Source organism: Pan troglodytes, chromosome 8 (assembly GCF_028858775.2).
Source record: "Pan troglodytes isolate AG18354 chromosome 8, NHGRI_mPanTro3-v2.0_pri, whole genome shotgun sequence".
Lineage (NCBI taxonomy): Eukaryota > Metazoa > Chordata > Mammalia > Primates > Hominidae > Pan > Pan troglodytes.
Window position 1 is genome coordinate 136,780,459 of NC_072406.2, and position 27,621 is coordinate 136,808,079.

Sequence of the window (27,621 nt, forward strand, 5' to 3'; positions counted from 1 at the left end):
CTCTCACAGTCTTGGACAGACTAGGTAACCAAGGTCTCTTCCAAAGCTGAGGTTTGATGACTGAGCTTGCAGTTTCTGACTTTTGACTATGCCACAAAGAACAGGAGAATGAGTTGCCTACATATGCAGAGACAAGGACTCAAATTCCCAAATTCGCACTCACAAGGCTCTGGTCCTGCCACCGTTTGACTAAGAAGGGCAGAAGACTGCTGTGTGCACAGATCCTAGAGCTCGAAGCAAGAAAAACACTCAGAGGAATACGAATGGCATTTGACCTCAAATGTTCTCATTTCCATTCCTACCCTTAAATTTGAAGGAAAATTCCCAGGGCTCCAGATTCTTGGGGGACTATAAACCTTCATATTTTCAAAAGATAGAGGAGCTTTATAGCCCTAGAGAGCTCTGTGCTATGTTTTCGATGGTGCCTTATGGTCACATAAGTACAGCAGAATGTGGTTTCCAGAAAAGGTTAAGCACCTCAAGTACAGACCAAGATACGAAATGCCCCGATTAGCAAGCCTGCTGTCAGATCACAACCAGCTGACTCATTCTTACATTTCACACCTATCTACTTGTGCTGACAATGAGTATCTCTCCCCTGCCCTGTGGGTTGGGTTGTGCTAACTTGGCCTCAGGGCCACAAAGATTCTATGCTTGGTTTGGGGAGAAGCTCACCAACCCATCAATGGGAAAATCAAGAGAGCCGAGGTGTCTTTCTGAAGGCGGTTTTGCTAAACTGATCTTACGAAAAGAACATGGGGGTGGGGGGGACACAAGCAGGGCAATGACATGAGCTCCCCCACAATCGTCTCATCTGTTTTTAAATGGACTTTAGAGCCTCTGGCTCCCTGGAGAGTCTCTTTGCCTGTATGACCAGAAGGAGACTCAGTTCAGAGCAGTGTCAGGAACAAAAAGTCCTCGGGCTTTGTCTGCCGGGCCTCAGCTTCAGGTCCTGCCCACGCACCTGGGATGGACTGTAAAATGGCAGCTGTGTCTTGGATTCGGGGACAGCAACACAGGACACCAAGTTCCTCACACAAGGCACAAGGAACAAGGGATTCGGATGGCTAGAGGTAATGCTCCATCAGGCCCCACATCCAAGGAAGAAGGCAGGCGGGTCTGCAGGACTCTGGGAGGTGACAAAGAAGCTACTAAGGACAAAGATCGGGGTTCAGAGCCATTACCAGGGCCCTGCCCTTACCAGCAGAGTTGGGGTGGCCCATGGCAGCTGCCACTGCTTCTGGGAAGTCTTTGCTCTTACAAAAAGATGCCCAGTGAGATCCTCACAGTTAAAAACCACACCAGATGGGGCACTGGGAAGAGGGGCCTCAATCTCACCATCTGCACAAGGCTGGGTAGACTAGGGTCTTGTGACAGCCCTTTTGGGTCTGACCAGGACTTCCTATTCTACCCCTCAGCTCCCACAGGCGTTCATAAATGTACAGGGAACAGCTAGTATTTGCACTGGCAACAAGAACTCTGAAGGGACAACAAGGTCAGTTTGGTCCATCTCCTCTGGATTTCCATCCTGATTGTGGGTGTGCACAGAGCAAGTGAAACGGGCAGCTGCTGGTGATGCATCTCTTAACTGATGTACACAGCAAAGCGGGGCGCCATTAAACCGACGAGGGAACTGGCAACAGGCAGAGCTTTTCACGAAACTGTCAATAAATGCATATTTACTGTTAATCAGCTAACACTCCAATAGGGTCCTTGCTGAAGCTGAGAAAGAGCATGAATGTGCATCCCAAGCATGTGACTCATCTCATGGGTTGTCACAGCAATCTCCATCTGACTGATGGGGGAAACTGGGCTTCAGAACGATGTCACATCTCCCCCATGGACACACATCCAGCAAATGACAGAGCCCAGACGTCAACCTAGTCTGTAGACCCAAGGTCATGCTCTTGCAGTTGGGCCAGGCTGCCTAACTTGACCATTTCTTCATGTGGAAGGCATGGCACCCAGGCAGGCTGGCAGTGGCCATTCCCTGTCCTCTGGCACTATTGTGGTCCCCTCCCCATCAAGTCAGCCCAACCTGGGTAAGAAGGCAGCCCTGGGAAGCTCTGTCTTCACTTGTCACTGGCAACACTTACCATGTGCCAACCACGTTTTACATCTACTTCCATTCTGTGCTTTATTATTCCTGAAAAACTGCCTGAAACCAATGAATGGTACAAGGAAGAATTTACATACCCTTTATGGACAAACTATTTTAGAGATTTTTAAAAATCACACATATGACCATAATAAAAATAAAAATAATAAAGCAACCCCTAAAAAGTCATATATATATACATACTTACATATGGATGTAATTTTTTTTCAATGAAAACAAATCTCATTCTAGCCTACACTGGTTAATGAGCAGTCTCTTACTGGAGGACCTGGCCCAAAGATCACATTCAAAATGGCTGTCTCTGCAAAAGAGAAAAAGTGGCAGAGACCAAAAATTGGGCCTGAGAAGCTCTGATTTTGTTATTGCTGTCATTCATTTTGATTCTTCATTTATTTGTTCTAAGAATCAAAAACACTCAAGCTCTGACGGCCACGCTTTTCCTGCAACGCGCAATCATTTTCCACTTTCCATGACAAACAGTGGCTGAGTTTAAAGACCAAAAGCTACCAAATCTCAAAGCAAAATCTCTTAGTCCTCCCCAGCTCAACACAGCCAACTGGTTTACCCTGTAGAAATTAATACAGAGAGTGCCCCAGGGAACAACCCTTTTATGTACAGAGTAGACTTTAACAGCCAAGTAATTAAACCCTGAAAGTAAGGGCTTATAATTAAAATGCGGACAAACCTGAACTGGGGCGGCACAAGGAGGGCTGCTATAATATTTTTACAATTCCTTTTTATACATAATGTATGATCCTTCTGCTCAAGTTTCCTGTATGTTCTTTGCCTGTGAAATAATTTACATTAATAAATAATTTATTACCATAACTCCTAAAGTAATTATGGGTTTCCATCCAATTTTTTTGAGCATATGAATTGTTTTGTTCTCTGTCCATTGACTTGTATTTACAAGACTTTTCCTAGTAGCCTTTTTAAAATAATTGGTATTGCCTTCGCTTTCTTACATATGATGTGATTTCCAGGTCTCCTCCTCGCCTGAGTGCTGAGGAAAATGGAATGTGTGGTGTCCATTGTCCCTGCAATACAAACGCACTGAATGGCTGCAATTAGCCAAGGGTGGTGAATGGAGACTGCGCTCACTCCACTTGCCCTGTTTCACCAAAAAAGATCAAACTAGTACACGTGTGACCCTGGGTCCCCCACTGCAAGTGGGAGAAGATGTGGAGGGAGCCTTGACTGAGAGTCCACGTGTGGCCCCGCTTCTCCCCACACAGGATGACGCTCAGCCACAGCCCAGGCCCCTCTTTGTACCCACTAGAAATGAGAGCCAGGAGCAAGGGCTGGCTCCCTCACCCAGCCGGCTGACCAGGGGGTGGGCCGCACCACGGAGCTGCCACCTGACCCATGTTTCCTGTGTCGAGAGCACAAGAACCAGTCATATAAATGGCTCTTTCCCAGAGAAGCTTTGTAGAGGAAATTCCATTTCAGCAAAGAAGGTGGACTGGGGATGCTCTGGAAGATGAGAAAGGAAGCCAAGAGTCAAAACAGCCTCCGCTGGCAGGAGCCCTGTGGTGGCGGCTGAGCTGGCACCCTAATAAGGGGCACTGAGCCCTGGTGCAGGGCTGGCTGGGCAGCACTCAGCTCTACCCTATCTGCTTCTCCCACCCACGCTTCACGCTGGCTTTGTTCTCTCTTCCACACTGAGAAGAACAAAACCACTTCTCTGTATCAAGTTCCTAAACTGGGGTAGGGGACAAGAGTGGGGAGGGGCCCAGTATCCAGCTTGCAATCACAGGGCGTGAAGTGCTTTTAATTAAAATAAATAAATAAATAAATAAAAAGCATAGGCCAGGCGCGGTGGCTCATGCCTGTAATCCCAGCACTTTGGGAGGCTGAGGCGGGTGGATCACCCGAGGTCAAGAGTTCGAGACCAGCCTGACCAACATGGTGAAACCCCATCTCTACTAAAAATACAAAAATTAGCCAGGCATGGTGGCAGACGCCTGTAATTCCAGCTACTCAGGAGGCTGAGGCAGAAGAATCGCTTGAACCCAGGAGGCGGAGGTTGCCCTGAGACAAGACTGCGCCACTGCACTCCAGCCTAGGAGACACAGCGATATTCCATCTCAAAAAAAAAAAAAAGGCATTGTTGTGAACACTCAATTTATATTAGTTATGTGTTTTATCTAAGTGGGTGCAGAGGAGGCTGAGCTACTTGAAAGGGTGGCATTTTAAAAAGTGACCAGGGTGCTGTGCTCCTTGCTCTACTGCACTTGCCCAGATTTTCTGCAGAACATTTGTGAAACTTGAACTCATACTGGCTCCCAGCGAGGACCCTGGCAGGGGGGCTCAGGAGGAAAAAATCCTGAGTCACAGGGCCAACTGTCCCCAGCTCTCATGGGAGAATTCCACTGATCAGCACCAGAACATGAGTCCTTTATCTTCAGGAGACAGGCTGGGGGTTGGTGATTATGATAATTTGGTGTTTTATCTTCGCACAGCATTGTCCAGCGCTGGAAGGGCCCAAAACCCTCTTGAAAAGTCTAGCCGGCCCCTCAGAGTATTCTCTTCCCCACTGCTGAAAAGCAGGCACACCAGGCGCGGTGGCTCACGCCTGTAATCCCAGCACTTTGTGAGGCTGAGGCAGGCGGATCACGAGGTCAGGAAATCAAGACCATCCTGGCCAACATGGTGAAACCCCGTCTCTACTAAAAATACAAAAATTAGCTGGGCATGGTGGCACACGCTTGTAATCCCAGCTACTTAGGAGGCTGAGGCAGGAGAATTGCTCGAACCTGGGAGGCGGACGTTGCCGTGGGCCAAGATCACACCACCGCCCTCCAGCCTGACGACAGTGAGACTCTGTCTCAAAAAAAAAGAGAAGAAAAGCAGGCACACCTCAGATGAAATCTCGCTGCCTGGGTGGAGTGCACTCCCAGTTCATGGAGCACACGGAGGACTGGAGAGGTAACCTGAGCTTCCACTAGACAGAGTGCACGGGGTAAGGCTCCTGACTGCTGACACCCCCTCCACTCCAGCAAGCGCAAGAAAGGGATAAAGGTGGGAGGGAGGATGTGTGCTAGTGTGTGGCCGTCTCCTTAAATCCCCACAACTTGCAAGCTGAGGAAACCTAGCCGGGAAGACGGGGTGGTATCCCCATAGCTCAAGGGCCTCCACATCTCACAGGAGTTGGCCTAAGCAGTGCAGAATTGACTGTTCGTTGATCTTTCTCCTCCACCAGACAGAAAGCTCCCTGAGAGAAGGGGCAGGGTCTGATTCACTCTATCCCTCACCAGGTGCCTGACACACAGCAGGTGCTCAAGTCATATCTATGACAGCAAGCCACTGAAAATGAAAACAAACTGCAGTCAGTGAAACACGTCAGTGATGCACAGCCATGCAGGTCAGGGTTTTCCTGAATTAGGGAGGGGCCGAGCAACAGAAAGATGAGACCCATGGAGAGAGAGCAGCAGAGGAGAACGAGGGGACTCCACAGACCTCCCACCAGTACAACGGCTCCCCGCTTCTCCCTCTGCTGCCTGGCAGTGCCCTGGCACTGTCCCACAGAGCAGAAGGAAGACAGGACCCTGCTGAAGAGGAGAAGAGCCTGGGACGGAGGCATTGGGACCCAGCCAGCACTTCCTAAAGAGCCACTCTGTAAACAGGAGTCTGCAGACACAGCGTAGTCCCTCCTGGAAACCACGGCCTCCCCGGTAGAAAGCAGGTTGCTGGGCTCTGCAGCCTCCGATAGACTCTCCTGGGCCATCTGGACTTTTTCCCACACACCTCCCTTCTCCGGGGCCTCTGCCTTGGTCTCTGGGCCTCAAGACCTGGCCCTACAAGGGCGACTCTCTCTGTCATCACAAACCCACCAGACTTCCACCTTATTATAACTTACACAGTGCAAAGACTAGAAATCCTTGAAATAAAGACCAACATCTCCACAACCCAGTTTACTGGTCTGGCCCAGCTGACAGCTAAAGCCTAGGCAGGGTTGAGGGGCTGGGCATGCCGGGGCCTCTCTCTTTCCCAGCATGATGCAGGAAGGAAGCGCAAAGGTGAGGCTGTCCCAGGAAGCAGGCGAGGAGGCAGGCTTCTGAGCTACGTGTCTGGGGCCCTGAGGGTTTGCTGAAAGCTGTAAACCACCGAGGAGGTATTCAATCCTGTGGGGACGGGCCTCCCAAGTATGTCACATGGAAAACCAGGGCCAGCTGATCTCCCTGTCTCCATCTTCTTCAGTGGCAGCATCAAGAGCACCGCCAGGTGTCCCAGAGCCATGGCAGGTGGTTGAGAAGAAAACAGTCTCCCTTCGTCACCCACCTGAGTCCAACTCCGCTTACTGAGGGACCTTGCAGAGGGCCACCTCACTAGACCTCAGTTCTTCCGTATGTGAATGAAGCCACTGGCAGAGCCAGCGGGGCCCGGCATGTAAGGAGCCTGGCACAGTGCTCAATCTGACACATCACCTCATCTATGGCAACTGTATCTGAAGAAGAAAAACAAAACACCGCACGTGGAGGGAGGACCGAGAAGGAAAGGCAAGGGAGACTCTGAGGTCTGACCAAAGTAACCTTTGAATCTGAAAGCCCACAGTCATCATCACCTATCATCTGAGAGTGGTTTCTGAGTCCACGTAGACGTTACAGAAACTCATCCGGCAAGACGTCCCCAAAGGTGGGCAAGGAGAGCCACAGAGAGACACTGAGAGGTCAAACAATGCCCAATCATCTGAAGCATCAAGAAATCAATATAATCAATGGTCATCTTTTTTACCCCCTATAAAAAACAGTAATTCACACTTGCACAGAAACAGAAGATCAAGGCAATCTTCTCTGGAAGGCATGTCAGCAAAATGAATCAAGAGCCTTAAAAATGTCCCTGCCCTCCAGCCTGTCTATTCCACTGCTGGAAACTATCCTAGCAAATCATCACAAAGGCAGACAAAGAATTAGGCACTTACATAGCCACTGTTCATCACAACAGCAAATAAAACAGCCTCTTGACCCAACAGCCTAGATGTAGTTACATCACTAAAGACATTCTGATACATTTACCACCCAATGCGGTACTGTAGACCATTAAAATGCATGGAATGAACAATTTTAATGCTGTGGGAAGATGATGGTAACTACTCCAAGTGAAAAAAGCAAACGAATATAGTTTTACATAATTATATGTTCATCGTGGAATGGGCTATATAAAAAATGCTAAGAACATAAACATACACAAAAATATCAACAGTAACTCTCCCTGGGCATTGGGGCTACGAGAGATTTTTATTGCATACTTTACACTATTGTGCATTTTCTGAATGAAAAAAATCAACATGAATTACTTTAATCATCAGACAGAAATTCTCAATGTTGGAGTTGTAAACCACACACCAGTGCCTGTCCCTTCACTCAGGCACCGTAGGGGACCAAAATAGTTAAAACACACAGAAGAGTCCCGGGGCTGCTCTTTTTGAACTTGTGTCCAGAAAGTGCTTTGAGTGTCTCACCTGGAGGACTCAGACCCTGGCTGGAAGGACTAGGAGGACAGCTTCCAGGATGGCCTTGAGTACTTACCCATAATTCCACAAGAGAAAAGTGTAGGTCCTTGACTCATCTTCTTTGGCGTGTGCTGAAAACAACCAGAAAAGCTATTCACTCTTCAAATCATAGGAAGCATGTTTGCACTGACTCTACTGATCCCTTCTAAAGTCACAATAAAAGGGTGACTGTCCTTTGCCAATGTCAGATCAGGGAAAGGAGGAAAAGGTATTCAAAGAGAAAACATCTGCACAAAATTAGGCCCAGATTTTTTGTCCCAAGTCTCTAGTGAGTTATGGAGTCCATCGAGTTAATGGGCTTTGAAAACACACAGAAAGCCCCATGACTTCTGACACGAGGGGATTTTTCCACATAAGTGATGTGGAGGCGGCCCGGGGGCAGGATGGATGGTAAACAGTGGAACAAGCTTCCCTGAGCTGGGCTGAGAAGAGACCAAGAGAGGAGGGGACCTCCCTGGGGACACGAAGAACCTCAAGTAGGGAGCAGAGGGCCCCAGGTCCGACTCCGAGACCCCTCCCTTCCAGATCCAGGGAGAACAGCTCTCCCGCTCTGGTGAGAAGCATGGGGAGAGCTCGGAAGGGCTGGCGTCTGCTCTGCAGACTGTTTTGTGGCTACATCGAGTCCCCCTGAGGCATTTTCTCTGAACTGAAACAGAAACTCAAGGGTTATATTTGGTCTCAACATAACAGCTATGGCTTTTGAACTCCTTGGCCCTGTATTTCCACAATGGTTTCCCTTTCCACTGTAAACATTCTACATCTTCCCTGATGCCCCCCGCCTACCCTCAACTGAATGCTAAGGCCACCAGGCAGAAAATAGGCCAACGAGGCCTAGAAGAACCCCAAATCCAGGGCACTTGCTCCATGGCTACACAGTAAGCTGGGTGTGGAATATTCTGGGGGTTCCTCATGCTAGGTGATACCCAGGTCAAGAGGCTCGCTCGGTCCTCTCATGAGCAGAGACTACCCAGCCAGAGCCCCAGGAAGCAGCTCTGCCTCAAGTGCTCCAAGGCTTCCTCACTCACTCGCCCACTCGCTCAGTGGGCACGGGCTGGTGATTCTTCCTAGGCGGGCTGTGCTGGGGGTTGATCATGCAATGATGAAAGGAGCTCTCAGCCCCAGAGAAATGAGCCTGTCACAGAAGGCTCTGACTTCTAAAAGGAACCCTGAACACTCCCCATCAAAATGACACAAACAGACAAAACTTCCAGGCTGGTAAGTGGACAAGGGCCCAGGTTCTGGCTCTTTAAGGCCTGGCAGGAGGATGGGGCTGACTAGGAACGCCTGGCCCCTCCAGGTAAGAAGGCGGCAAGCACCTGGCACCAGCTCCCTCACTTCATCCCCATCCACCCAATCCAGGGACCTCTGCACAAGGTCAACACCGTGTTCATCCCACGGGGTTACTAAGGGTCCATCCTGACCAACCTGGGGACACAGAGGTGAAGGAGGGCTCGCACTTCATGGAAGACGGTCACAGACAAACCACAGGGAGATCGGGGCTGGAGGGGATGTCCAGGGCAAGTGTGCTGGGATGAGGGTGGAGGTCGGGGCAGCCTCCTGGGGGGGATGCTTAGACACTTGTTGAGGACCACAGGAGCTTCTAGGGCGGAAGGGGAACGGGGCAGTCCTCCTACAGGTTGCCCTCCTCAGTTTAAAATGATCCTAACAGTATCATCAGGCTCAGTCACCCTCCTGGATTCCACAGTGATGTAACCATCCCCTCTACCGCCATCTGTGGAAATATCTGGGAAGAATTCAAAATGGCTGCACCTGCTTCCTCCCATCCCCCAACACAATCCCAGCTGAGAGGTGCAGCTGAGAACACACCGAAGTCATCCAATGGCAAGTGGATGACAAGCGCATGAGAGCACTGCTGCTGGGGCTGCACTGCCTGCACAGCCGAGAGCTCAGCCTGTGGACGCCAGGCAGGCGCCCAGTTTGCAGGCTCAGAGAGGGAAGTCAGGCCAGGGTCTTGCTTGCCAAGGAAGGCAGCTCCCAGCACTAAGGGAACACCTGGGCACAAGGAAATTACCCCCTGGGGAACCCCGGCCCCCAGCCCGTGCCTGCCAGGTGGGAGAAGGTAACCCAGGGTGGGAGGCCAGAGAGGCCACACCAGGATGGGGGCTGGGGAGAGCAGAATTGAACAGGAACACTGGAGCACCCCGTGTGCTTCACTGGCACGCATGCAGGAGGGCTTGGGGCTTTCCACACCAAAGCAGGAAGCCACGTAGTGAGCCGCCCCTGCCTGGCCAGCAGAACAGTGCTTGCTGGCCGCCTCTCACCAAGCTGGCATGTTCTAGACCAAGGGGGACCTCAGGGCCCTCCTGACCCAGGCCTTCACAAGGAACATTGCCAGAGATGCTGGGGTCTGTCTGCCCACAGAGGTAGCACTGGGCCAGCACAAAGAGCACCCCGGGCACTCGTTCATACATTCACTCGACTTGCTCATTCATTCATTCAATGAGGACTTATCAGCATCTGCAGCAGGTCCCCAGAGTGGCCTGCCATTTCTAACCTGGAAAACTGACTCCTCACCACCCCACCATTGGCCCTGATCCCAGCCACTGCCAGCCCCAGTGAACGCCCCTCCTAACCGCTCTTACAGCCTGTACCCTCGGCCCCCATTCCCCATCCTCCATCCAGAACCCAGAGCCATCTTCTTAAAGCAGAGATCAGACCACGTCATTCTGTTCCAACAACTTCCCACCACAACCAGAATCAAATCCCGGCCACTACCTCTCCTCCACAGCCTACAGGGCCCCATATGAGCCAACCTGAGTACCCCCAACCTTGCTCTGGCCCTCCCCTCCTCACTCACACCACCCAGTGGGGCCAGGCCAGTCACTACCATCTCAGGGGCTTTGTGCCGGGATCTTCACGCAGCAGGCTTTGCACTGCTCCTGCCCTGTGGCCTCCTCAGCGGCCTTGCCGGACCATCCTGGCTAAAGCGGTGCCTCCCACCTGCTTTTCTCTCTCCCATCGCCTCATTTAATGAACATGGCAGGTATCGGAACATCTGTTCCTGTACTGATTCTCTGCTCCATGGGAACGGAAGCTTCTTGAGAAAGGAGGGCTGTCTTGGTTCCAACATCCCAGCTGACAGCAGGCACCATGGCTACAGCCACCTGTCAGCGCCAGCCTGTCCCACTCCTGCAGCCACACACCCAGTGGATGTCAGGCAACGGAAGTGGATTTTCACTGGGCAGAAGTCACTGTCTCTCAAAATCGCTGGCCTCACGCAAAGTCAAACCTCAGTGGGGAAGGGCTGAGAGGCCAGCCTCAGTGTCAGAGCCGCCCCGCAGGCTAGCCTGGCCTCCTCATGCCGGTCTCCAACACTCTACCTAAGGGTTCCCATGAACCAGCAATGGTGCACACTATGATTTTCTAACTCGAAAGAACGACTTCTCCATTTCCCCACCCCGGGCGAGCCACTGCTTGCTCCTTACTGAACACATGAAACCGTGCAGCCCAGTGGTGCGGCCCCCTTCTTCTGTCAGCAGCACCCCAATTCTGAATTGGGATACCTTCATCGTCACTGGATCACGTCTTAGTGGGACTGTCAACCAAGGTGCCTCCACCTCCCCTGGCCCCAGGCTAGGCCCAGAATTCAAGCCTGGCTGACCAGACACTGGTTCCATGGCTGACTCCTGAACCACAGAGCTGGGGCTGATCCGCCCAGGAGGGAGGCCCTCAGCCTGCCCGTGAGCACCTGCTTCTAAAGTCCTCCCAGCTGCTCCCACCCTGCCCTTTCTGAGGCCCGACTGGCCCCCTCCTCTCCAGCCCTGCGAGCTCGCCCTGTGCTTCAGGGAGTTCTCTTTCGGGGTGAGTTAGCTGGAGATGGCCTCTGGTGCTGACAAAGGAGGAACCCTGACTGATTTCGTGCTTGACCTCAAGACCAGATCACGGCCCATCTTGCTTTCTGAGCCCCATCCGTGAGGCTAAGCCAGTGGCGGCCAGGCCAGAACGTCATGTACTGACAGCTCTCCAGGGTGCCAGGCCCCAGTGTACCCTGACCGCTGGCAGGTTTCCCTGGTCCAACTCCACATGGGCAAACCAGCAGAGTTCCTGCTTGGCTCTAGGTTGGCCAGGGCCTTTTTTTCCCCAGGCTACCCAGTATATGCTAACATTCCCACTGGTATTTACCATTCCTACACACACGGCCTTTCCAACACTTTGAACCTCCTGCACCCACAATGGGAAGAATGAGCCAATCACGGTGTGGAGGCCCCACCAGGCCGAGGGAACCCCTCGGCCCTCTGAGGTTTCACAAGACACTCAGTGTCTGCACTCTGCGAGCACCCGAGCCCTAGCTGAGGTCTGCAGTGAAATAAGACCAGAGCACATTTCCCCTTTGTGCTTCTCCCACTGTGAAGCCTCTGTTCCCGAGCCCACCCCGGGGCAGGGCCTCATCTCTGTGAGACTCCTCAGATCACGAGAGAAGGTTTTTGGAATTAGATCCTCGTAGGAAAGGCAAAAGCTGGAAATCAAATGGAGGCTTCAGGGCCATCTGTCTGACTAAAGAAAGCAGCCCTGGCTTAAATACAGACACAATTAAGGCTCCAAATGAGGAACTGGCCCTGCAGAAAATGCCAGGCCACAACCACGGTTCTTGGTAACTTTGCTCTGCACATTATCCACTAAAGCAATCAAGTCACCTTTTCCATCTCCTGACACGGTGTTACAGGGAGCCACAGAGCAACAGGGGGAGGCTCGCGCTCATGCCCTGCAGGGGAACGAGTGGAGCACCCACACTTCCGAAATGCAACCCCGCGAGACCGTGGCAGTCGAAAGCAAAAAGGAGATCCAGGCCTGAGACAAGAAAGAGAAGCTGAGTAGGGAACAGCACCTTTGTGTGAAGACTCTCAAAGATGCGGATAGAGATACGCTGGCCCTGACTCCTGAGGCTCTGGGATTAGCCAAAGCATGGGCGGGCCCCTTGGTATCTCTGCCTGCCCAGGGTGAAAGGCATCAGGCTGCCCTGGACCCTGTGCACTCCCACATTCTAACTTCAGGCCAGCCTGGGGCCTGCCAGAGATCCTGGCTGGGGCTGTTGAGCTCAAAGTGCCAACTTAGCATGGCCCAAAGTATGAAGAACCCCAGTGCCCAGGCAACTGGGTGCAAGGCCTGACATGGCCACTAACTCCTCAGATAAGAAAAGTCATTTAGCCTTGGCATCCTAATCTGACAAGTACAGAAGGAAGTGCTTGTTCTAGCTACCAGATCAACCCCTCCAAAGGACAAGTATTGGTTGTTACGTGGAAAGTCAGGCAGCCTGGAGCTCCATACTGCCCTCTGCCCAGGAGCAGCCAGCCATCAGCTCCCTTTGGTCTTCAGCCTTAAGGGAGGATGGGCTGCAGAAAAAAGAGCGGGCCTGGCCAAGGGAGGTGGTCACTCTGGAAACAAAAGAACAGGCCCTTGGCCTGAGTGTGGGCGTGCGGGAAGGAGCTGAGGGAGCACAGTGCTCCAAGGTCAAATGTCTGGGCTGCCTTCCAGGGGAGCAGCTAATGTTAGAACACTGGAAGGAAGAGCCCACTCGGCAGAGGAAGGCACTGGCCAGAGTGGGGGAAAGGGGAACTGGACCCAGCCATGGCTGCCGGCAGTGCAAGCGAAGCCAGGGCCATGGGCACAGCTGAGCCTCAGGGCCATCTCTCCCCAGGCAGGTGGGCCCTGTGCTGGGAAAGGCAAAATGCTGAGCACTGGTCAGTCCTTTTTTTCCCTTTTTCCCACATCTTTCTTTGAGGGAAAGACAGTTGTTTCACCAGCATTTAGTTTTTTAAAACAGGGGAACCAGAACCATGGCATGAACCCCTAAGAAGGCTGGGAGGGAGACCGAGTCCTCACACCCCTCAACAGGCCTCAGAATTGGCCACGAGCTCCTCCTCCAGTGCCACATGACACCCAGGGTTGCGAGGACCCTGGTGACTTTCCCTTGCACGTTGAGACTTTCCCGCTCTGTGACTAAGGCCTGACTCTGGGGACCCAGGGTGAGCTGCGCCTCTGGGGCCTGCTCCCATAATTCCAAAGTGGCCTATGCTGATACCAGTCCCGGCCTCCCCCACAGTCATGCTTTCCTTTAAAATCTTAAACCTCCACTTATTATCTTCTTAGTCTGATTAGAAAACAAAAGAAAAATTATTTTCCATCGTTCCTGTTGTTATCTTGATGGTATTTACACGGGGATGATGTTACCAGTTTAGGAAGCTAAAGCAAAACCCCGTCAACTTCCTCTGAACCTTTGCTGGCTGTTCAAAGCAAATGCTAGCATCAGCTTATCTCACATTCTGTCCCGTGGATGTCATCACTAGACTAAGATTATTTTCAGTATTTCTTCAGTTATTTACATCGTGTGTCTCTCCCCAAGGCCTGGAGGGGCTCCAAGGCGATCACAGCCTCTGGAACAAGGCCCATGCGAGAAGGTGCTGGGGGAAGCAGACAAGGGCCTGGACTTGAAATCTGTGACCAGGGCAGCCCCTCCCCGGGCTCTCTGAGCCACAGTTTCCTTCCTGTATAATGGGGTAGAAATGGGTGCACCCCTGCCCCTCAGCAGGTGGCATGAGGCTCAAGGACAGGGAGGAGGTACCTGGACCTCTGGGCATACAGTTTGGATGTTCGTCCCCTCCAAATCTCATGTTGAAATGTAACCCCCAATGCTGGAGGCGGGGCCTGGTGGGGGGTGTTTGGGTCATGGGAGCGGATCCCTCATGAATGGCTTGGTGGCCTCCCCATGGTGATCAGGGAGTCCTTGCTCTTCTAGTTCATGTGAGGGCTGGTAGTTTAACAGGTCTGGCACCTCCTCCCTTCCCTCTTGCTCCCTCTCTCACCTCGTGACACACTTATTCTCCCCTCACCTTCTGCCATGACTGGAAGCTTTGTGAGGCCTTACTAGAAACAGATGCAGGTGCCATACTTTTTTTTTTTTTTTTTTTTTTTTGGAGACACAGTCTCACTCTGTCGCCCAGGCTGGAGTGCGGTAGTGGTGTGATATCGGCTCACTGCAAGCTCCGCCTTCCAGGTTCGAGCCATTCTCCTGCCTCAGCCTCCCAAGTAGCTGGGACTACAGGCGCCCCGCCCGCCACCACACTCAGCTAATTTTTTGTATTTTTAGCAGAGACGGGGCTTCACCATATTAGCCAGGATGGTCTTCATCTCCTGACCTCGTGATCCGCCCGCTTCGGCCTCCCAAAGTGCTGGGATTACCGGCGTGAGCCACCATGCCTGGCCGGTGCCATACTTCTTATACAGCCTGCAGAACCATAAGCCAAGTAAATCTCTTTTCTTTATAAATTACCCAGCCTCAGGTATTCCTTGTAGCAACATGATATGAACTAACACACTTCCCAAGACCCTCAGTGTAGCTGCACCTCCAACACCTTCCTGCCGGCCCACGCTATAGGGCAGGCAGCGCTGAGCCAGGCCGGGCCAGGCACTGACGCCCAGTCAATGTGTTCTGGGCGCATAAGCAAACTGAGCAATGAGAAAGCCCATCTCCAACAGGGCTGCTCCCCACAACAGACCTCTCATCTGGAGCCAAGAGGAGAGAAGAGGAGGAGGAAGACCACAGATGGACCCAAAGCACTGCACACTGGGTGGTTCTGGGCCCGGACAGGCCAGTAACAAAAAGCAGCAGAAAGAAGGATACTTTCCAACAAAGCAAGGAGAGTTCGGGAAGAAAGCACAGATTCTAATCTGTGTGGCCACAAGAGAACACATGGTAGAATCCCTTCCAGCAAAGCCGCCTGCTCTCCCCTGACTGCTTTCCCTTTCTGAGATGAGTTTTCCTTCCCTGGCCAGGGCTGGGAGGCGGTGCTCCTCCTGGCAGGGGCTCAGGCCACACCTCTTGGAAGAGCAGCTCAGCTGACCTTGGGCCCACATGTCCTGGAACCAACTCTGAAGCCAACACCAGGCAGTCCCACCCTGAGAAGGGACCAAGCACAGAGGCGGCCACTGCAGCCAACTGCACAGCTGGACCCGGGTAGGGCTCCTCCCTCGGGACCTCCAGATGGCTCCTCACCCTTGAGGTCCCTTCTTTTTGGTCAGAGCTACTCTAGTCGCACCCACTCAGTCGTGAACTGGAGCAGCAGCCAGAGAGAGAGTAAGACAATGGTGAATGAGAAGAGGCCAGGTGACAGGAACCTGCAAGCTCATCCATCCACAAACATCCACTGAGCACCTGCCACGGGCTGGGCCCCGTGCATTCAGCAACAAGCAAGAGAGACATCCTCTGCTTTCTCAAAGCTCCCATTCTAGTATAAGGACTCGGTCAAGATCCACAGGGACATGTTTAAAAGTGCTAAGTGCCCAAGAGGGAAAAAGGAAAAGAGGAGAGAAAGTGTGGTGGGGGTAAGGGGTGGGCGCTGGCGCTGGGACTGAACTGTAGGTTGAGTAGCCAGAGAAGGAAGGAGGGAGGGAGCATGTCCTACTGTGGGGAGAGGGCTCCAGGCCAAGGAAAAAGTGCAAAGGCCTGAGGCAGGCTCACGCTTGGCATATTGGAATAGGGAGGCCAGTGGGGACCGAGCAGAGGGGGCAGAGTGGCAGAGATGAGGTCAAAGCAGTCACATGGACAAGAATATATGGGGCCATGTACATCCTAGTAAGGGCTGGGTGCTTGCTAAGCATTCAGTGTAAAGCCAGTGGAAGCTTCTACACAGAGAAGGACAGCTCTGACTGGGATTCTCTCTGGCTGCTGGGTGGAGAACAGGTTAAAAAGAGCCAGAGGCAGGGGACCAGTTACCACAAGAATCCTTGCGAGAGAACAGCAGGTGGAACCAGGGTGGTGGCAGCGGGGCTGGTGAGAAGTAATCACATTACACAGCAAATGTGAACTGGAAAGGATGGGGTGGTAGCAGAAGAGCTGAATGGTCACAGCAGCTCTACTCCTTGCTGCAGTGACCAAGGCTGCCATCGAGCAAACACACCTCAGGTGCCTGCTGTCTGCCCTGCCTCAGTAGTGCTGGGGACATGGGGAGGAGCAAAGCTGAGTCCCCATCCTTGCAGCTGGGGGTGACACCCCATGGAGACCTCACAGGCTGAGGCCCATGAGCAGAGTGGCACCAGTGTCACATCTGGTAAGGGCTGAAGAGACCTGACTGAGGGAGGGCCACCAAGACTGGCGTCCAGACACTAGGCAGCAGGCAGAGGCCTGAATGCAGGCCCAGGAAGTGGGGCTAGAGGGGCAGGAGGGAAGGGGGAGGCGGAGCCAGTGAGGCAGTTACTGCCTGCTCCAGGTTGCAGCTGCCTCATTTGTAAAACAAGGAGGCTGGACCCAACGGTTTCTAAGCCACTTCTTCTCACGCTTCAAGGCCAAATCAAGTATCCCTGCTCTGCAAGGCTTTCCATGGCGTGCTACAGCCAGGCTGGCCCTGCTCCTCTACAAGCCCTGGGCTTCCCGTGGGCTTCAGCCGCGAGTTCTTGTTCATGGGATCCTCAAGTGTCACTGTATTCACAGCTCTCCAGACACCCTCCCTCTAGACCACGAGCTTCTCAAGGGTGAGGAGTACAGGGCCTGGCTCCAGCTCATCCTGTTCCCCGAACTCCTCCAGCCTGGTGCCCAACACACGGAAGGCGCTCTGTGAGGCCTGCGGAAAGAATACAGATCTCGGTGGCTTTCCCAAGCTCCTGCCACAGCCAGAGACCTAGGTCTATCTGCTCAAGGTCTGGTTTCACTGGCATGAGCTAGGGGAAGGGGCCCACCAAGGAGGCTTAGCGTGGGTCCTCGCGAGGAGCTGGGAAGGGTGCCAGGAGGGGTCCTGGGCGAGGTGACCCTGGGCAGTTGGCCCCTTCCTGATCACGGAAGCTGCAGAGAGTTCCGAGGACTTGCCCACCTCCACGAGACTGCTTATGACTGAGTGTGGCTTCTCGCTCCCTCCGCAGGGGAGCAGCCTGCACTCACATCTGAGGAACTGGGCTTGGAAGGACAGGTCTGCTGACAGGGTTTAGCTACTGGAGGTTGTTTTGCTCGCAGTCTAAGAAGGCCGAGTTAGCTACCTCTCTGCACTAGTCCACCACGTGGTCCAGGGTGGTCCAGGGTGAACCACCTTTGGCAGAGGGTGGCTGTTGCCATAGCTCACCACACCTTCTTTCCCCATCATCTCCCACTCTCGACGTTCCTGAGGCAGCACCACCCTTCAGAGGGACAGGCTTATCTGGGCCCCCATTCAGGGCACCAACCCCCTCTGGAAACCACCCCCCCTTAACGGGTGGAGACAGAAGGAATGTCAATCCTGGCTTGGCAGGCAGCAGAATCACACTTGCTGTTATTTACCAGGGGATGGCCTCCCCTCCTCATTCACCAGATGACCTCAAATCTGAGCTGAGTTCCTTCCTTCCAGCAAGTTCTTAGTCAAGCTCTGCTCCTGTGCCCTGTCGCCCCAGCCTGGGACGCCTCACAGAGCTTTGCTCTTGGGGACTCTGGACTCGATTTGCTAAGCCTAGGTGCTCAGTCCACAGCCCTGTCTGTACATCAGGCCTCATCAGAAATGGTCATGGAAAGCAGGAAGTCTGCCAGGTCCTCACCAGTTCACGGCTGAAGGTCCCACATGCAATGGAGTCAGCTCCCCGGGTGCTGAGGCTTTCACTTAGGACCATCACCATGATAAGGGCCTCAGGCGCTGGGCTCCATCCCAGGGTGGGTATCAGCCATCTTCACTTGGGCAGACTTGGGGTGAGTACCTCCTGGGGAATTGATGTCAGCAGAAACAGCTCCCCATTGGCCACTCACCCTTGGGGTGGGGCCCTTCTGGGAAATGGCCAAGTGTGGTCAACTCCCTGGAAAGACAAAAGAAAAGCAAAAAGATTCAGGACTAAGAAAGACGAGGGCCCTGAGAGTCACCCCTCCCACAGTACTGGAAATCCCAGGGGACGGGAACCACCTCTCTGCTAAAGGAGATGCACTCTGGGAGAGTCACCAAGGCCCAGAGTTACCTTCTCAGAGCCCCCCCGCCCACCCCTGCCATGCCAGCCTTGGGCTGCCTCACTTGTAAAATGGCCTGGTGGATAGAACAACAAATTGGGGTCCAGCCGCGTGATACCTTTAAGATCTATCTCAGGGTCTGGGTGGCTAACAATCTGCTGTCCCTGCAGCATACTCAAGTCATGTGACATCTTACCACTGAGCTGGCTCTACAGGCAGCTTCAGCACACACCAGGATACATTAAAGTAGGCCAAGGGTCAGAACATGCCTCAGCCCCGCATCCAACACCAAAGGGGTCGGCCCTCAGGCAGCCAACTGGCAGCAGGGGACCAGCAGTCAGCATGCTGGCTCCCTTCTCCAACCAGTTATGAACAGAAGCTAATGGAACAATCAGTAGGGTCCATTTAAAAAGGCATACATTTGGCCAGGCACGGTGGCTCATGCCTGTAATCCCAGCACTTCAGGAAGCTTAGGCAGGTGGATCACCTGAGGTCAGGAGTTCGAGACCAGCCCGGTCAACATGGTGAAACCCCATCTCTACTAAAAATACAAAAAATTAGCTGGGCTTGGTGGTGTGTACCTATAATTGCAGCTACATGTAAAGCTGAGGCAGGAGAATCGCTTGAACCTGGGAGGCAGAGGTTGCAGTGAGCCAAGATTGCACCACTGCACTCCAGGTTGGGCAACAAGAGTGAAACTCCGTCCCCACCCCGCCCCCAAAAAAAGGCATACATTTCTGGTCCTTGAAGTGCCACATTTCAACATCAACATCTTTGCAACACTGGAGGCCTTCACAGTTTTGTCATCTTCCCCAGAATGAACTAAACTAAGTGAGCTTCCAGCAGTGATGGGACCCACTCAGCATCGCCATTCTGCACAGCCTATCCGCAGCCCCTCTCCGATAACCCACCATCATTTCCCACCAAACAAATGAAGAAAGAGTGCGGCCTTCAGTTCAGGTTTGAAAAATCCCTCCTTATAAACTCATGTCTCTGATTCTATTTCCCCATGTGGCTAAACCTTCAAAGAAAGTCACACAGATACAAGGAACCTGAAGATCACCATCAAAAAGTAAAAAATAATCATGATAATAGTATTAAATAGAAAAGCAGCTTCCAATCTGTAATCAGAAACAAACTGCTCAACACAGGAAAATGTTTTAGAATCTGCTGCTCTGTGTAAAAATTAATTGCACCCTGGTATTTACTTGCTGTCCAGATTGTAAATCATATTTTCCTGTTTACTTCAATTAGACTTTACAGTGGGTGTTACTGAAATTGCTCAATTACAGGCCAGCTGGCAAGCACAGGAAAATTACCTTCTACTGTTCTTCGAAAACAAGGTTCATCCAAAGTGCAAAAGCAGGGAAGGGGAGGAGGGAAATCAATACATGTTCAGGAAGGGAGCCCCGGGGAGCCTGAAGATTCCCAGGTCGCATTGAGAGACCTGATGCACAGGTTCAATACCACATCGATCTAGAAGTGACACGTTCTGACCAAGTGTGATCTGTTCAAGGAAAGAATTTCAGACCACTCCTGCAAGTTCTGGCCCGGCAGCTGAGCCAGAAATGCCTGTCAGCCCCCACTGCAGGCTTAGCTCAGGAGCAGGCCAGAGAGGTGCTCCTGGACTCGCCTTTCAAAGGGGCCTTTTGTGCCTCCTCAGTGGTGGAAGCCTAATGGCAGCCGTCATGTTTCTGTGTGTGAGCCCCAATTCAGTTCTACGGCAGCCAGCCGTCGGCACAAGGCCTGAGAGGTGAGCTGCCTGTTCCCTCCTCCCCCATTTCCAGCCTCTGTCTAGGAAGCCAGGTGGGCTCAGTAGCTACAGAGGCTCAGGTCCTGAGTCAAGCACAACTGAGTTGGAATCCCAGCTCCTGAAATACATTGTTTGGCCTTTGCCAAGTTACTCTCAGAGCCTCAGTTTCCCTCTGTGTACAACAGGGAAAACAGTGCTTGCCTCACAAGGTTACTGTATCTGATGAAAACAGAGCCCAAGTCCTTTGCCCGGTGTCGCGCTCATCCGGGAGAGTGCTCAATCAGCAGCAGCTACTGCTAGCAGTTTCATGGGGGAGGCTGGGAGTCCAGATCCTCCTCTCGGCAATGGACGCCCAAGCGGCCATCCTCTCAAATGTGTTTAAAGGGAAACAAGCTAAATTCCATTAACAAGGGCCTGGCTATATGATGGCCCATCCCTCTGGTGAAGTAGGAGGAGGCCAGTAGAATGAAACTGTGGAAGTCTGTCGCCATGGGAACACATTAGCCCATCCAGACACAGCTCTGCATGAAGCAGGAAGCCAGAACGAGGCAAAGACGGGGCACCCCAGCTCTCTCTAGCTCCATCCCCAGCAGAGTCCCGACAAGGGGCCAGGGCTCAGAGAGGCAGGAGAAGCACCAAAAGCGCCTGGGTAACTGGGTGGTCAGCACACGTGGCAGGCATGGAAAGGAGAAGGCAGGTGTAGCACAATCCCTGCCCTGGGGGGTCTCACAGAGAGTGCAGTGACCCAGCCAACACATTTCAGAGGCAGGCAGAAAGGGGGACATTCATCGGAGGTAGGCCTTAAAGTGACTCCTTTGCACTGTAAGAGCCCAAGAGTTGGGACAACCTAGCTGCCTACAAGCAGGGCAAACAGGTTAAATACATTATGGTGTTGTTACATAAGGGAATACCATGTGGCCTTCAAAAATATTTTAATGAGCCAGTTCAAACTGTACAGATATGAAACAATCTCCAAGAAATCCTATAAAGTGACAAAGGCAAGAAGAGCGAGTCCACTAGCCTGAGTGACAGAGTGAGTCTCTGCCTCAAAAAAAGAAAAAAAAAAAAAATAGAAGGAGTCCAGCATGGTCCCACACAGTGGTTGCCTGGAGAAGGGAATGACAGTTCCGGAGAGGAACCACGTCCAACCCTATGTGAGGTTTGAATATTCCATCCCACGCCTGCCCATGGTACTTTTAGTTCTTAAAAAACAGGCAAGATTTCATCAGGAAGGGCAGGGCACCCAGGCAGAGGGAAGGGTGTAAGCAAGGCGTGGCCGCCGGGTCGGACTTGGAGTATGGGAACGGTGAGCGTGCTGGTGGCTGGCACACAGGGCACGCAGAGGGCACAGCAGCAGGATGGGAGCTAGAGAGAGATTCAAACCAGACCCAGGGCTCTGAATGCCATACTCAATGGAGACCTTATCACTGCAGCTGTGGGGGCTCCCAAAGGAGGTTCGAAGCTGGAGCTGGCTGCTTTGATCTGTTGGGAGAGCAATTTTTTCTGAACCCTTTGCAACACCTACCACAATCCCTCACATACCCTAACAGCTCAATACACATTTCCAGAATCGAGCTAAATTACAGCAACATGTGAAATGATCTGGGCACGTTCTCAGAATTTGTGAGGCGAATCCAGACCAGCAGAGCCCAGCACGATCTGGAATTTCCTGGGATTCCTATGACCCGTGGGCCCTGGCCCGGCCAACTTCACTGGGGAATGCCAGGACCAGGCTGGAGACTTCGAGCCCAGTCTGCAAACAGGGTCAGGGTCTTCTCAAAGAGAAGCCGGGGGCATGGCCAAGAAAAAGACAGTAACTGGGTGATCCCACAGGGCGCGAGGTGGAAGCCTCGCAAAGCCCTCCCAGAGGCCACCTCTGGGGCACAGACCCTGCCATGGTCTAGTGGGTTTTCTCTTAACCTATATCAAGAATCACTTCTATCTACCTACTAGGTACCAGGCGCTTTACACACATTAGCCACAAGCCAGATTGAATTATCCCCATTTTACAGCCATATACAGCAACTCACCCAGGGTCCCGGTTCAAAGCTGGGATTTGAACCCTGGTGGGCCAGCATTCAGGACTGCACTTCCCACCAGTGCCTCGCCTCTCCATCCCCTAAAAAACCCCTTCAAATGCCCATTCAAACAACTACCAGCAAGAGTTCTCCTTAGCATTTATTCCAGAGAGATTAAGATTTACGTTCACACACAAATGTTTGTAACAGCCCTTTATTCATAACAGCCAAAACCAGGAAATACTCCACAGACGCTTGGCTGGGTGAACAATTAGACAAAATGTGGCAGGGCACAGCCACACTGTGGAATACTACTCGGCAATAAGAAGGAACCAACCAGAGACACACGCCACAACCTGGATGAGCCTCCAGAGACTCATGCAGAGTGAAAGAGCCAGTCCCCAAAGGCTCACTATTCTAGGAGTCCATTTATATCCCTTTCTTAAAATGACAAAATTATAGCATTAGTGAAGAGATGAATGGCTGTCAGGGGTTGGGGATGGGGCGTGGGAGCAGGAGGGAAATGGGCGTGGCTATGAAAAGACAGCAGGAGGGATCCTTGGAGACAGACATGTTTTGTGTCTTGACTGTATCCGTGACAATTTTCTGCTTGTGATGCTGCATTAGTTTGGTAGGATTTACCATTAGGGGACAGTGAGTAAGGGATATGCAAGATTTCTCTGTATTATTTCCTGTAACTGCATGAGTGTAAATGATCTCAAAAAAAAAATTTTTAATAAATCCCTATCTATGCACTTATCAAAATTCATAGCACTAACCACCAAAAGAGTGTATTATGCTATATATAAATTTTTAAAACTTTTTTTAAAGCCCACTGATTATACCAGGGAGACCGTGTGCGAGGGAAGGGGGGAGGAATGTGTGTGTGCTGTGGAATTTAGCAGCCCTGGCCTTCGCCATGAAATCACTCGACTTCAGTTTCCTCATCTTTAAAATGGGGGTGAGGCTGGTCACAGTGGCTCGCACCAGTGATCCCAGCATTTAAGAGGTTGAGGCAAAGGACTGCTTGAGACCAGGAGTTCAAGACCAGCCTAGGCAACACAGCAAGACTCCATCTCTACAAAAAATAAAAACTAAAAAAAAAAAAATAGCCAGGCGTGGGAGTGTATGCCTGTAGTTGCAGGTACTCAGAAGTCTGAGGCAAGATTGCTTGAGCCCAGGAGTTTGAAGTTGCAAATGAGCTATGATCATGCTACTGCACTCCAGCCTGGTGATAGAGGGAGACCTTATATCAAAAGAAATAATTAAGCTGGGTGCAGTGGGTCATGCCTGTAATCCCAGCACTATGGGAGACTGACGTCAGTGGATCACTTGAAGTCAGGAGTTCAAGACCAGCCTGGCCAACATGGTGAAACCCCAACTCTACTAAAAAATACAAAAATTAGCTTGGCGTGGTGGTGCATGCCTGTGATCCCAGCTACTCAGGAGGCTGAGGCGCAGGAAACACTTGAACCTGGGAGACAGAGGCTGCAGTGAGCCGAGATTACACCAATGTACTCCAGCCTGGGCCACAGAGCAATACCCTGTCTCAAAAAATAATTATTATTAATTAATTAAACACAATGAGGATAATACCTTTGCCCTGGGGCTGCTGTAAGATTTAAATAAGAAAACACATATAAAAAAGCTCGGCACAGAGAAGGCCAGGCATTGGTGTCCATTCCCCTTTGCACAAGTAGCAATCATGGGCCGCACTCTCATCGGGCACCATCCTTGCATCTCGGCTGCAGTTTTCCTTGCCCTGTATTTAAGTCTTGTATTGTCACTTCCCAGTCCCCACATTCCCCTCCCACCTCTCTCCCGTGACTCCCTGGGCAGTGCTCATGATAGTGGGCCTCCAGCCTGCTTCCATACACAGCTAGGGCTACCCAGTATCTGCCAAAGGAGGGCTAGGTGAGGGTCTCCCCTTGGCTGGCACCCCAACCTGATCATGGAGACACAGTGCTCTCTGACTCAACCCCAGGAGCCCCTACTCAATGACTCATCTTCACCAGGATTTCCACTGAAAAGAGAAAAAGGCAAGGTCAGACTTTCCATTGATCCATGTTTATGCTCCCTGGGTGCAGACACGGTGGCAGGGGGCCCCTGCCCACCTCCCAAGTCCTCACTCCAAGAGTGCATCTGCCCAAGAACAGCCCCAAACTTGCCAGCATTGTGCCCAAAGCGAGGCCTATGGGTGGGAGGGCACACACACAGGTGGCTGCTGCCATGGTCAGCAAGACGCCCCATGCCCAGAGCCCATCTCCACCCCCATGTGCCCCACACAGCCACACTTCCAGCCACAGCCCTCCCCCCTCACCTCCATTCCCATCTCCCTGGGCATCCACCAGAGGCTGGGTCCTTCTCAGCTAATCCTCTCACGTTCCTATGAACAGGCATTACGGTTGGTAGTATGCACATTTTCCAGATGGGAAGACTGAGGCTCCAAGAAAAGAAATCAAGTCATTTGCCCAATATCCTACAGCTAGCAGGGGCAAGACCAGGATTCAAATCCAGGCCTTCCTCCCCAGGCCACTCTGTCTCTGACACCACAGAAACAGGGGGGACAGCTTTGCTCTCACACAAGTCCTTGCTAACATGAAATTTTCTTGCTTTTGTTCTACAGTCTTCAATGTGTCTTCATTTGTTTGCAACCGCTGAACACAGCTATCTGGTATCACTGTGGCCTGGGACTCTCAGCTTCCAGCAAGTGGGAGCCCCACCTGGCTCATCCACTTCAAAAGAGGATTGCATGCTAATGAATTAATACATACAAGAAAGTGTTGCAAACTCTACAATCCTATATAAATCTTAAGAAGATTAGAAGTTTACCAAATGCTCTGTAATGCATTTTGAAGGGCTATCCCTTAAAAGAAACTGGAAATCAACAAGACAAGCTTTTCCTTCTTTTAGTGTCTTTATTTAGCCTGTACTTACTACTTGCACACATTAGTTTCACAGTTAATTTTACCGCCTTAAAAACAGGACTCAGATCAAAACCTAAACATGAGAACTCAGCCACTGACAGTGATTTTCCTGGTGGCTCCCGGAAGTCATTGCTCTCAGAGCTTCCATTTCCCCCTCCCATTAAGCAAAGGAAATGGGAGGGGAAGACAGCAATTCCACAAGGTCTTTGTGCACTTTGAAACTTTAGTAGCTTCAGTTGTTGGTGTGACAAAAGCAATCTGTAGGCAGAATCCAGAAGCAAGTATATGAACATTTGGGGAAGGGTGTTGCTTAGTGGGTCACGTTGTCTCCTGCCAAATTCTGTGACAACCCTAAAGTGCAAGAAGGGTTCCGAGGGGAGCCGAATGCTGCAGTCAAGCTTCATATCCGCCAAGACAAAGGGATTTAATCTGCTTGGGGACGCTTCTGCTTGCTGATTTTATATACTAACTAAGTCATCTGAGTCTAAAGGATAAAAGTTGAAAGCTGCCTAAGAACTTTATCCAGGGCCTCTACTTTCCCAGACCAAGTTGATACTGGAAAGAGAGTCTGGTGTTTCAACCAGAGTTCAGGACCCACGAATGTGCAGCTTCTATACTACAGTGAACATTTCAAGACTCCCACAGCCAGGGTTCCCATGTCTTCAGGTCCTGCTGAGAAACAACTAACAATCCTGCCAGCACCACCCTCAACACACAGAAAAAAAGAGGCAAAGAAAACCTCTTGCAGGGCGCGGTGGCTCACGCCTGTAATCCCAGCACTTTGGGAGGCTGAGGCAGGCGGATCACAAGGTCAGGAGATCGAGACCATCCTGGCTAACACGGTGAAACCCCTCTCTACTAAAAATACAAAGAATTAGCCGGGTGTGGTGGTACACGCCTGTAGTCCCAGCTACTCGGGAGGCTGAGGCAGGAGAATGGCGGGAACCCGGGAGGCAGAGCTTGCAATGAGCCAAGATTGTGCCACTGCACTCCAGCCTGGGTGACAGAGCGAGACTACCTCAAAAAAAAAAAGAAAGAAAACCTCTTTCATCAGTACTTTGCTAGTGCAGAAGTAACAGGTGACACAGAGCCTACCTTTTAAAGCAGCATGAGGAAAATATTAGCCATAGCAACAATGCCAGGCCCTGTGCTTACTGCAACCTCAGAGTATCCCTATCAGAGGGTACTACTGTTATCCCATTTTACAGAGGGGGAAAGTGAGGCCCAGGTCGAAGGTCACCTAGTTGTGAACAAGGCACAAAGACTCAACCCACATCTACAGAACTCCAAAGTCTTTGTCTTAACCCCTGGACCCCACTACTCCAAGACCTGTAAGTTTCATTGTTAATTATCCTTTAAGTACTTGATTTGTCAGCTAAATGATCAAATGCCAAAGCAGACACTAATTTTGCAATACACACACTCTCTAATACAGCCCATCCTGAGGTGTCCCAGCCAAACATCAACCCTCTGGAACTGATGTTGAAACATGGTATTAGGGGTTCCACTGTAGGCAGGAAAAATGGGCAGATGACGAGTATCTTGGAGAGGGTAGAAGCGGGACAGGAAGCCATCACTTTCCCTCCTTAACTGCATGGATGTGCAGACATGGTGGGTAACCTGCAGAGGGTGAAGTGTCTTCCAGGAAGCTCAGGGTGCTCCTGGGCCTGCAGGGAGTCACAATGGCTTCTTGCAACCCCAGCTGGAACCTGTATCCATCTGTCCCTATCTCCTCAGGTCCTGTGCCTCCTGCCTATGCCTCCCCCACTGCCACCCTGTCCTTCTCTCAAAGTTCATTTCCAGGTTGTTTGTGGGGAGCCCCCCCTCCACGTGTGCAGCCTAGGTGTGGCCCTCCCTCAGTCATCCTGTGGCCTCAGCACAGAGCCTGCCCACGGCAGCAACCTGACTGATGTCTATCTGCTAAGTCAGTATCACAGCAAGAGCACTGAACTTGAGTCCACGCTCAGCCCAGCTCAGTCCCAGAGGAGCTGCAGGGCCCTGGCTGAGCTCTGCAACTTTGTTCAGCTTTCTGCCTTTGTAACAGGTAAGACGTTACCCTTGTGCTGCCCGCCTCAGCTATAAGTTAAGGAGGTAACGCCCTGTAGGTGGGCGCACTACAAAAATATCCCTAGAAACACTGAAATCCCTAGGTAGGCACAATTCCTAGCAGGGCACAGGCCCTTATTAAATGCTCATAAATTGGATAAAAGCATCTCGTCTTCACAGCTACAGCATTAGCTTCTAGGGGCCAAGAATATGTTTTTGAGTCCTCCAAGCACCTTGCTCCTGCAACTGGGCTGGTGGACATTCAGCAGGGCAAGTGAGAGTGGCTGGCTGCAGGCATGAAGCACCTGCTGTCCTTAGACAGAGAGGGCATACTCAC

General features: G+C 51.8%; 1 protein-coding gene across 3 annotated transcripts in view; it reads right to left on the reverse strand.

Annotated features, from left to right (window-relative positions):
- The window catches only part of FAM53B (family with sequence similarity 53 member B), a 126,309-nt gene that overhangs the window by 70,307 nt on the left and 28,381 nt on the right, over nt 1-27,621 (reverse strand). For 2 of the 3 annotated variants that reach the window (XM_054659955.2, XM_063781196.1), the window contains exons 2-3: nt 18,144-18,395; nt 7,648-7,702 (exon numbers count right to left, since the gene is read on the reverse strand). In XM_054659955.2, coding sequence (XP_054515930.1) covers nt 7,648-7,702; nt 18,144-18,221 — 133 coding nt within the window. In that variant the 5' untranslated portion in view covers nt 18,222-18,395. Of the gene's footprint in view, nt 1-7,647; nt 7,703-10,479; nt 10,661-18,143; nt 18,396-27,621 lie in introns of those variants that run through there. The other variant, XM_016919569.4, reaches the window with a different exon arrangement.